Source organism: Cervus canadensis, chromosome 28 (genome assembly GCF_019320065.1).
Source record: "Cervus canadensis isolate Bull #8, Minnesota chromosome 28, ASM1932006v1, whole genome shotgun sequence".
Lineage (NCBI taxonomy): Eukaryota > Metazoa > Chordata > Mammalia > Artiodactyla > Cervidae > Cervus > Cervus canadensis.
In genome coordinates, this window is record NC_057413.1 from 20,022,622 (window position 1) to 20,033,509 (window position 10,888).

The 10,888-nt window shown below is 44.6% G+C and overlaps 1 protein-coding gene across 1 annotated transcript; it reads right to left on the reverse strand.

Moving 5' to 3' along the window:
• Positions 1-3,977: 3,977 nt before the first annotated feature.
• Positions 3,978-8,939, reverse strand: MUC21 (mucin 21, cell surface associated). The gene is given in 5 exon segments (XM_043450963.1): positions 3,978-4,394; positions 4,756-5,706; positions 5,708-5,942; positions 5,975-6,236; positions 8,615-8,939. Coding segments are annotated over 5 exon segments (1,701 nt in total). The 5' UTR covers positions 8,679-8,939; the 3' UTR covers positions 3,978-4,205.
• Between the last annotated feature and the right edge of the window lie 1,949 nt (positions 8,940-10,888).

Genomic DNA, 10,888 nt, shown 5'->3' on the forward strand with positions numbered 1-10,888 from the left:
GTCTTTAGTTGTCTGGTAGCTGACTCTTGGTGATGGTGATTTAGTCTCTCTGTTGTGTCCAGCTCTTGTAACCCCATGGACTGCAGCCCACCAGTCTCCTCTCCCCATGGGATATCCCAGGCAAGAATACTGAAGTGGCTTGTTATTTCCTTCTCCAGGGGATCTTCCCAATCCAGGGATCAAGCCTGGGTCTCCTGCATTGCAGGTAGATATTTTACCGACTGTGCTACCAGGGAAGCCCCAAACCAGGGAATCTTCCCAATCAGGGATCAAACCTGGGTCTCCAGCACTGGCAGGCAAATTCTTTACCACTGAGCCACCTGGGAAGCCATATAAGTGCTATCATATGATATTTGTGTTTTTCTGTCTGACTAACTTCACTGAATATGATAATCTTTAGATCCATCCATGTTGCTACAAATGGCATATTTCATTATTTTTTTTATGACTGAGCAATAGTCCATTGTATATATATACCACATCTTCTTTATCCATTTATCTGTCAGTGGATATCTTCCATGTCTTTTATGGAAGTTTTCTTCCATGTCTTTTATGGAAGTTTTCTTCCATGTCTTGGCTGCTACAACTAAATAGTGCTGCTACAAACATTGGGGTTCATGTATCATTTTGAATCAGAGTTTTCTCTGGATATATGCCCAAGAGTGGGATTGCAGGATCATATGGTAACTCTCTTTTCAGTTTTTTAAGGAAACTCCATACTGTTTTCCATTATGGCTGTACCAATTTACATTCCCACCAACAGTGTAGGAGTGTTCTTTTCTCCCTCATTTATTATTTATAGACTTTTCAAAAATATATTTATTTATTTAGCTGCATTGGGTCTTACTTGCAACACATGGAATCTTCATCTCATCATGTGGAATCTTTTCTTGTGGCACCTGGGCTTAGTTGCTCTGCGACATGTGGCCTCTTAGTTCACCAACCAGGAATTCAGTCTGCATCCCTTGCATTGGCAGGCAGATTCTTAACCACTGGACCACCAGGGAAGTCTGTACCCTGGAATTTTCTGCATCCCAGGGAAATGCACCATAATAATATAGGGGCTGGAAGGTAAAGGGTGGGTGGCTGTAGAAGGGGAACTAGAAAAGTATAACTAGCTGATGTTTTGACCACAGGCAAAAAAACCCATATGGAAGCTGAAAATTGGGAAGATGATTCCCATCCGTTAAGGCACCCCACTAATGCATAATACTCTTTAGAAGCCTTCATATACCTCCAAGAGTATGCACAAACTCCATTTAAAGATCCTTGTGCTAGGCCAGCAGTGCAAAAGTGCTTAATCCCATCCACTGCCTAGACCTCTGCTTGGGTCAAACCTGCTGGGTGAGCTGGGGTTTTGTCGGGTTCAAATGTGTTTCGTTCATGTAAGTGGATCCCATGATGAAAGCTGAGTCATGATGCTTCTTAACCCTACGTACACACTCCAGTTGCTGGGAATAATGAGATGTTCACAGCGTAACTATGTGATTTAACCACAAGCTGAGTTACTCACTGTGGTGCTCTCACTTTTCATTTCCCTCTATCTTGAAGTGCCTATTGCTGTTTATCTTTGGAAATCAAAATTTTTAGTCACAAGTTATGCCTGCTGGGTAACATTTTTACAGCTTTATTGAGAATATAATTTATATCACATATAGTTCATCTGTTTAAAATAGATATATTAATGAAGTTTGCAAAGTCGAGTGGGCCTTAGGAAGCATCACTATGAACAAAGCTAGTGGAGGTGATGGAATTCCAGTTGAGCTATTTCAAATCCTAAAAATGATGCTGTTAAAGTGCTGCACTCAATATGACAGCAAATTTGGAAAACTCAGTGGTGGCCACAGGACTGGAAATGGTCAGTTTTCATTCCAGTCCCAAAGAAAGACAATGACAAGGAATGTTCAAACTACTGTACAATTGTACTCATCTCACACACTAGCAAAATAATACTCAAAATTCTCCAAGCCAGGCTTCAACAGTATGTGAACGGTGAACTTCCAGATGTTCAAGCTGGGTTTAGAAAAGGCAGAGGAACCAGAGATCAAATTGCCAACATCTGTTGGATCATCAAAAAAGCAAGAGAGTTCCACAAAAATATCTACTTCTGCTTTACTGACTATGCCAAAGCCTTTGACTGTGTGGATCACCACAAACTGTGGAAAATTCTTAAAGAGATGGGACTACCAGACCATATGACCTGCCTCCCGAGAAATCTGTATGCAAGTCAACAAGCAACAGTTAGAACCAGACATGGAACAACTGACTGGTTCCAAATTGGGAAAGGAGTACATCAAGGCTGTATATTGTCACCCTGCTTATTTAACTTATATGCAGAATACATCATGAGAAATGCTTTGTTCACCTGATGCGAAGAACTGACTCATTTGAAAAGACCCTGATGATGGGAAAGATTGAAGGTGGGAGGAGAAGGGGACGACAGAGGATGAGATGGTTGGCTGGCATCACCAACTCAATGGACATGAGTTTGAGTAAACTCCGGGAGTTGGTGATGGACAGCGAAGCCTGGTGGGCTGCAGTCCATGGGTTAGCAAAGAGTCAGAAGCGACTGAGTGACTGAACTGAACTGAATTGAGGGGTTTAGTATATTTACAGTCGTTAATAAGCCCTTTCTAATTGCAGACTAAATTCTTTCTTCCCTCTTGTTCTTTTACTCCCTCTGGTCTATCTCTTCCTTTTTTCTCTGTTTTGAACTTTACTACTCATGTGTTAGTCCTCCTGAATCAATCCTCTAAGTGTCTTCTATTTTCTGGGTGATTTTCATCTCTGATTTCTTGTGTCTAATTGAGCTACTTTTCCCACTTGATCTTCCAGATAATTAATTTTATTCTCAGCCAACTTCCTTAAATTTGTCTATTACAATTTAAATGTGAAAATGCATGTTTTGTAATTTTTAATTATTTAAATGGACTACTTTAAAATAATTCTCCAATCTCATTTATTTTTACATTTTTCACATTATACTTTCCACAGTTCACACCAGTGGGAGGCAACTTTCCAGGGGGTTCAACTCAGCTTATCCTTCTGGTTGCTGGGTCCCTTTAGATAAGAGGATGGTGGTGGTGGTGGTGGTGGTGGGCCTGCATATGGCTCATCATGGCCTCATTGATTAGGATCAACTGTCTGGTTTGCTGACACTTGAGAAACCCAGTGAGTGGTGGAAGGCAGAGCAGTTCCCACTGCTGTGAGTTGGGGTGAACCCACCAAAAACCTGCTAGTTCTTTCCTGAGGGCTCTGTCCCAGGTGGAAGCCCTGTCACTGCCTCATGAATTCAGAGCCACTAGCCTTTTTCAACACAGCTCTTCTCTGTCTTCCAAGACCTGTAGGATCAGGTAGCCTTCTATCCTAGACCTTGAAAGGGGCATGTGCAGCCCCTGTGGAAGGGGAATTCATGAGAATCTTGGCTTTACCCCAGGTGTTCCTGCCATGAGCCTCTTGGTAAAGTCAGGAATTCTTTCCCTCAATAAAAACAAGAAGCACTTTCTCTCTGCTTCCAAAGGCAGCACTCTCAGAGTGAAAGTATCAACTAGCACCTTTACTCTGACAAGTAATCCAAGTCAGGAGCAAGTGTAAATGGCATGGATACTGCGACTTTGAGTGACGCCGCCCTGCCCACAGGAAACCACTGCCTGTCATGCTCTGGGTTCTGCATGTGCTATAATGTAATCTCTATGAACCGCAGGCCTAATCCCATGAGCCTGTAGGATCCTGGCAGCTGCCCTCCTTTCTCCTCTCTCCCAATGCAGTTCTGTCAGTCTGGGAGAGTCTTGCAGACATAGGGTTCCTGCTTTGGGCAAAAAGGATTAGAAAAAGGGGACAGATATGAATAAGGTATCCAAATTTTACCGTGGAGATTCTGAATGCCAAGTGGATTCCGGCATGGGGTTCTCTCATACAACCAGGAGATTCAACTCAGCGCAGCAGATACCCACTCATGTGCACACACAAGTTCTCTCTGTGATTTAATTTCATGTGTTTATTTCTTAGCTTAGAGACCAATAGAGTCTCTTTCCAACATCTAGTAAAAGCAAGAGAGAAAGAGGAAGTGTCTTCCCCAAGCCTGGCAGAGACCCAAATGAAGCTGGGAGGGGGCTCCTGGGGATGAATGAAAGGACACTCAGATCTCTGGTCCCCCAGGCTGGCTTTCTCTCTGAGGAATGTGGCTCCGTGGCTTCAGCAGCCACTCAGAACCCACTGTGACTTTCTCTCATCTCCATGGTTCCTGAGGATATGGGTCTGTTCCAGGGCCTGGCAGGGCTCCACCTAGGCCTGTGATGGGCTCCGTGATTCCCTCCAGGGCCCCAGCCGAGGTTGGGGCCATGGGGGCGGTAGACAGCTGTGTCAAGGACACTTCTCATGGACAGGGAGTTTCTCTAGAAAAAGAAGGCAGAATCCTTTCAGAATTGGGTCCTCCACCCCCAGCAAGCCTTCACCATGGATACTTGCTGGAATCTTCTCCCCCTTTAAACCATCTCCCTCACATGGTAGTTCTTTCACCAGTCTTTACAGTCTTTATTTCTTCTTTTGCCCTCCTGCCCCAAAAGTCAATCGTTTCCTCTGCACATTGATTGGTTCCTCTGTTTCTAACTTTCTGTTTCTCTTTAAAACCTTTCTCCTGATCTTTCTTTCCTCCCTACTCACCCCTAACTTGATGGTCCTACTATTCACACTTCATTTCCTTATGTTCCTGCTACTCCTTCCCCCCAGGCACTTTCCTACGTATTAGGCACTCACCACGCAGAAGAAGAGCCCAACAAAGAATCCCACGACCACTACAACTGAGACCAGAGTGATGAGGAAGATTTCCCATGGCTTCAGGGACCCAGTGGGCTTCACTTCCTCCACTGGAGTTGCAGCACTTGTGTTACTTTTGTTAGACGTTGTGTGTGTTCCAGTTGGAAAAGGTGTATCAGAGCCTCCTGTGATTGCACTGGATCCAGTTTTGGAGGATGTGCTGGCCCCTCCAGAGGTCACACTGGATCCAGTACTGGAGGTTGTGCTGGCCCTTCCAGAGGTCACACTGGATCCGGTACTAGAGGTTGTGCTGGACCCTCCAGAGTTCATGCTGGATCCAGTACTGGAGGTTGTGCTGGACCCTCCAGAGGTCACACTGGATCCAGTACTGGAGGTTGTGCTGGACCCTCCAGAGGTCACGCTGGATCCAATACTGGAGGTTGTGCTGGCCCCTCCAGAGGTCACGCTGAATCCAGTGTCAGAGGTTGTGCTGGCCCCTCCAGAGGTCACACTGGATCCAGTACTAGAGGTTGTGCTGGACCCTCCAGAAGTCACACTGGATCCAGTACTGGAGGTTGTGCTGGACCCTCCAGAGGTCACGCTGGATCCAGTGTCAGAGGCTGTGCTGGACCCTCCAGAGGTCACACTGGATTCAGTACTGGAGGTTGTGCTGGCCCTTCCAGAGGTCACACTGCTGGAGGTTGTGCTGGCCCCTCCAGAGGTCACATTGGATCCAGTACTGGAGGTTGTGCTGGCCCCTCCAGAGGTCACGCTGGATCCAGTACTGGAAGTTGTGCTGGCCCTTCCAGAGGTCACACTGGATTCAGTACTGGAGGTTGTGCTGGACCCTCCAGAGGTCATGCTGGATCCAGTACTGGAGGTTGTGCTGGACGACCCTCCAGAGGTCACACTGGATCCAGTGTCAGAAGTTGTGCTGGACCCTCCAGAGGTACACACTGGATTCAGTACTGGAGGTTGTGCTGGACCCTCCAGAGGTCATGCTAGATCCATTGTCAGAGGTTGTGCTGGATCCTCCAGAGGTCATGCTGGATTCAGTACTGGAGGTTGTGCTGGACCCTCCAGAGGTCATGCTAGATCCAGTACTGGAGGTTGTGCTGGACCCTCCAGAGGTCATGCTGGATTCAGTACTGGAGGTTGTGGACCCTCAGAGGTCATGAGATCCAGTACTGGAGGTTGCTGGACCCTCCAGAGATCATGCTAGACATTGGAGGTTGTGCTGGACCCTCCAGAGGTCATGCTGGATTCAGTACTGGAGGCTGAGCTGGATCCACTGAAGGTCTCTTGGGATCCAGCATTAGTGGCTGTGCTAGGACTACCATGGGTCGTGCTGGATGCAGTGTTCGAGGCTATACTAGTCTCACTGGAGGTTGCACTGGATCCAGTGGTGGCTGTAGTGGGTTCACTGGAAGTTGGGCTGGATTCATTGTTGACAGTTGTACTACTATTACTGGAGGTTATGCCTAATGATAATTATAAATGATGACATATATTGAGCATTCATACTTTCTGCTCAATGCCTGGTTAAATTCATTACGTGGATAATTCTATTTAATGTTTCAGTACAGCCCAATGAAATAGATATTATTATTATCAACAGCTAAGATGAAAAAATTGAGGCTTAGAAATGTCGACACTTGCCCAAGTTTATACAGCTAGTAAGTAGTAGAACAGGAATTTGAACCTAGGCTATTGAATCTGCATTTTTAACCACCAAGCTAGGTCATCCTCCACATCCACCTCTAAAACCAGGGTTACATGACCTAATTTCACTGAGAATGAGCTTATTCCATCAACTACTGTACAATATTTAACACAGATGTATTATAAAGGAATTGTAGAACCCAGGTGGAATGTATATATTGGCTAATTAATTTTTAAATTGGTATAACTTCTTTCTTGAAAAATATTTCTGAGTGTTATTCAGAAACCATCTATATCAGAATTATCTGGGAAGCTTGTTAAAAATAACAATTTCTAGGCAAACCACACTAGACTAAATGAATCAGAATCTGAGATGGGACTAGGTATCTGGGTGATTATATATGTATTCAAGTTCCAGGAGCTCCTGATCACAAGGCAAAGATTGGAAAAGAACAAGTTATATGTAGCTGAGATATAAAAGATCTCCCAGGATTCAGGTCTGCAAATCAAAATCTACAGGTACAGGGAAGCATTTCCACCTTCCAGAAGGCTCAGGTGGAGTTAAGTTTGTGCCTGTTTTTTGCCTCTCACTACCTTGAAGGACAAAGACACTCAGGCTCCCCACATAAAATTTATCTCATTTCTGGTTCATTTTACTACTAACTTGGACCTGAGTGCCTATCACCTCACCCCACACAGGTGTGTTTTTTCTTCAGGCTTATTTGAACTAACATAGGATTAGAAAGAAAGCGCTAAGTTGTGTCTGACTCTTGGGATCCCATGAACTGTAGCCTGCCAGGCTCCTCTGTCCATGGGATTCTCCAGCAAGCATACTGGAGTGGGTTGCCATTTCCTTCTCCAGGGGAACTTCCCAACCCAGGAATTGAACCCAGGTCTACCTGCATTGCAGGTAGATGCTTTACGTACTGAGCTATATAAATACAATTAGAACTTAGCTCTATTTGCGGAAAGCCCCGCTCCCCCGTGAAGTCTGCAATGGAGTACAAATTGGAGTTAAGATCAGAATCATGAGTAAAACTAAATAAGAAACTGAGATGAGGACTTCCTTGTGGTCCAGTGGTTGAGAGTGTGCCTGCCAACGCAGGGGCACAGGTTCGATCCCAGGTCTGGAAAGATTCCAGGTGCCACAAGGCAACTAAGCCCACTTACCACAACTAAGCCCATGTACCACAACTACTGAAGCCTGCATACTCCAGAGCCCTCAAGCCACAACAAGAGACGCTACCACAATGAGAATCCTAAGCACAGCAACTAGAGAGTAGCCCTCACTTGCTGTAACTAGAGAAAGCCCTCTCACAGCAAGGAAGACCCAGCACAGCCAAAAACATATACATACATAAGATATAATTTTAAAAAAGAAACTGAGATAAACAAGAGTAGGGGTGACATGTAAAAGAGGAAATGGATTTGATCTGAGAAGTTTTGAAGAACAGAGTAGGTGCGTCAAAATTCTACGAGGGCTAATTTTGATTCAAATTATGAATTCTCAGGGAGTTCCCTGGTGTCTAGTGGTTAGGATTCGGCACTTTCACTGCCAAATGGCTCAGGTTCATTCCCTGTTTGGGGAACTGAGATCCTGCAAGCCATGTGGCACAGCCAAAATAAAAATTAAAGGATTCTCTTAGAAGTCATGCTTCCTAGTTGCACAATAGAAGATGGCCCAAGGAGTGTTTAATAGAGTGTCAGAAGTGTGGAACAGAGTGGGAGTTAGTTTTGACTCTTAAATCCTTTTCTCCTTGGTCTGAGGCTGACTTAGGCTGATTGGGGAATCAGGGTTAAGGACAGGAGAAAAATTAAGTCTATAGAATATAGAAGAGGGATATTTTTAAATAAGTCAATTCTTCTTGTTATTAATATTTAGCCCTCTAGCCATATCTCATGGATTATTGCCATTTTATAGATGCATAAACTGAGGCACAGAGCAGCTAACTAACCTAAAGTGCATAGGTAACAGATGGAGCCATGATTCAAACACTGACAACTGGACACCAAAGTCCACAGTTCTAAGCACTGTGCTTGACTGCCTCCTGGGTGATACCTTATTAGACTGAAGTGACTAGAGTGAAATGACCCTCAGTCTATGGAGGAAAACCAGAGCTGTTCCTAATGGTGATCATCATCTCCCATAATCTCTCAAAAGTTCACAGACCACCCACCTTTAAAGAAAAGCACTCACCATGTTGTAATAGTAGGAGATGCAACAGTAAGCAATACTTAAGGTGAATGTTTCTTTTCTGCATCTTGATCTTCCTCTTCGTGGCTGGTAAACAAGGTGCTTGGATCCCAGATGTGGCCAAGACCTAGAAGGCAAAGAACAGTATCTTGAAAAGGAGAGTTCAAGGTGAAGAGATAAAGGCTGGAGCTTCCAAGAGCTTAGGTCTCCTAAGTATATGTTCTTGGAAAGAATCTTGAGCTTGAGTGGTGGGAGATGAGATGCCTGGGTTACTTAAGCTTTCTTCGCACGATGTTGTTGCCTCTTTCTTTATCATGGATAAACTGCAGGGGCCTTTATAGCTTCAAATAGGTTGGGGAGGAGTTGGGAAATCGACCTGTTTTTCAACCAACTATGAGCAAGTAACAAAACAATACTGAGTCTGGGAAGAAATAGACTGGGGGTCAAGAGGAAGGTGAGAAAGGAGAATGATATGATCACAGTAGGCAGGGCACTGGGCTGGGTTTGAGCAGGAAGTAGGATTGGATAAGGAAATCAAGATTGTCAGAGTGGAAGGGACCCACCCTTGAGGCAAAAACGGGGTCAGAAACCTGTTCCAGTTCATGACTTTGTTTCCTAGTCACGAAGTGCTGTGTGTTTGCTTTTAGCATGAAAGAAACCCTAACAGACTGAGCTGAGGGGGCAGGACCCCACATCTCCGAATCAAAAAAATATGAGACTTCAAAGAGAGTAGTAACTAGGGATCTGGGCTCCTGGGATACAGGCAGAAGACAGATGGTACATTGCTGAGTATGCAGTAGGCACTCAACAATGCACAATGACTGAACAGGGAAAGAGAGACCCATGGGCAATGTAGTTATCTTTGGGGTCTCTAAGGCATGGGGGATGAGGGTGGGAGAGAGTGTTGAATATGCAGGAACAAACTACTTGTCATATTCATAGCAGGTGAAGGGGTGATGTAGGCCCTCCCTTTAAAAAATTTTATTGAAGTATAGTTGATTTACAATGTTGTGTTAATTTCTGCTGTAAAGTGATTCAGTTACACAGATATATAGATTCTTTTTCATACTCTTTTTCACTATGATTTAATATAGTTTCTTGGGCTACACAGTAAGACCTTGTTCTTTATCCATCCTATGTAGAATAGTTTCTACCTGCTAATCCCAAACTCCCAGTCTTTCCCTCCCCACCCCCAAGGGCCGCCTTTTGATTCTCAACCTTAGGGGTTCCCTTCTTGTTTGTCTTCAGAGTAATTCATAGGAGTTTTTCCTCCCTGGGACCCTTCAAATGTTCCTTCTCATCAGCCTTAATGAAGCATCTCCCAGGAGGGTATAGCATAGCAACCACATCAGGAGACCTCAACTCTGTTGGGCGAGGGAGATACATGGTCCAGGTTCCTTAGGAACTTCGAGCTGGGTGGACGCAGATCCAGAGGGAGAAAGGACATGCAGTTGGCTAAATGAGCATGACTGAAGAAATGCAAATGAGTGGAGGGTTTGAGGAGTTCATGGGGAAGACTTCTTGGGGCCAGGGCGAGGGGGTGGGGTTGATGGGAGTTCCAGTGCTGTCTGCACGATCAAAGTCAGCTGTCTCCATTCCCTGTCAGTGAGGAGAAGCTTCATGGAAGAGGCGACATCTCGGGTAATTTATTTATAGGTGAACGGGCATCCTTAACATGTCAGATCTGCTACAAAGAAGCTGGCAAGCAGGAGGTGGCTGGAAACATGAAGGTGCTTGGAATAATTGAGTCTGAAAGTCAGAAGGGACAGAGTGTGCTGGGAAAGGCTTGCATGCACGCCTGGATGGTTTCTGAGGCTGAGGTGTGAGGTGCCAGTCAGGGATGGGTGGGCTTCTGGACCCCCAGTAATCCTGTCCTGTGGCCAGAAAGCCAATAGCACTCTAAGAAAGAAAACTTCTTCCCTCTAGAATTATTTGGAGGAGGAGGTCGTGAATTCAATTCCAGATTTCACCTTTTAGAGTTTTCCTAAAAGACATGCATACTTATCAGTCTAAATGTAATTAATATCTTTATGCTCCTTCAAACAATATAAGGACCTTGGAACACTTTCATTCTTATTACATCTTATTATGTCTCCCAACTCTTACATTATCAAGTATGTTAAGTCTATCTTGTTTGTTTTTTTTAACTTCACAAGAGATTATTGCTTACACACCATAAGAATATAGTCACACAGTTGACCTTTGTTGGCAAAGTAATGTCTCTGCTTTTTAATACACTGTCTACGTTTGTCATAGCTTTTCTTCCAAGGAGCACGT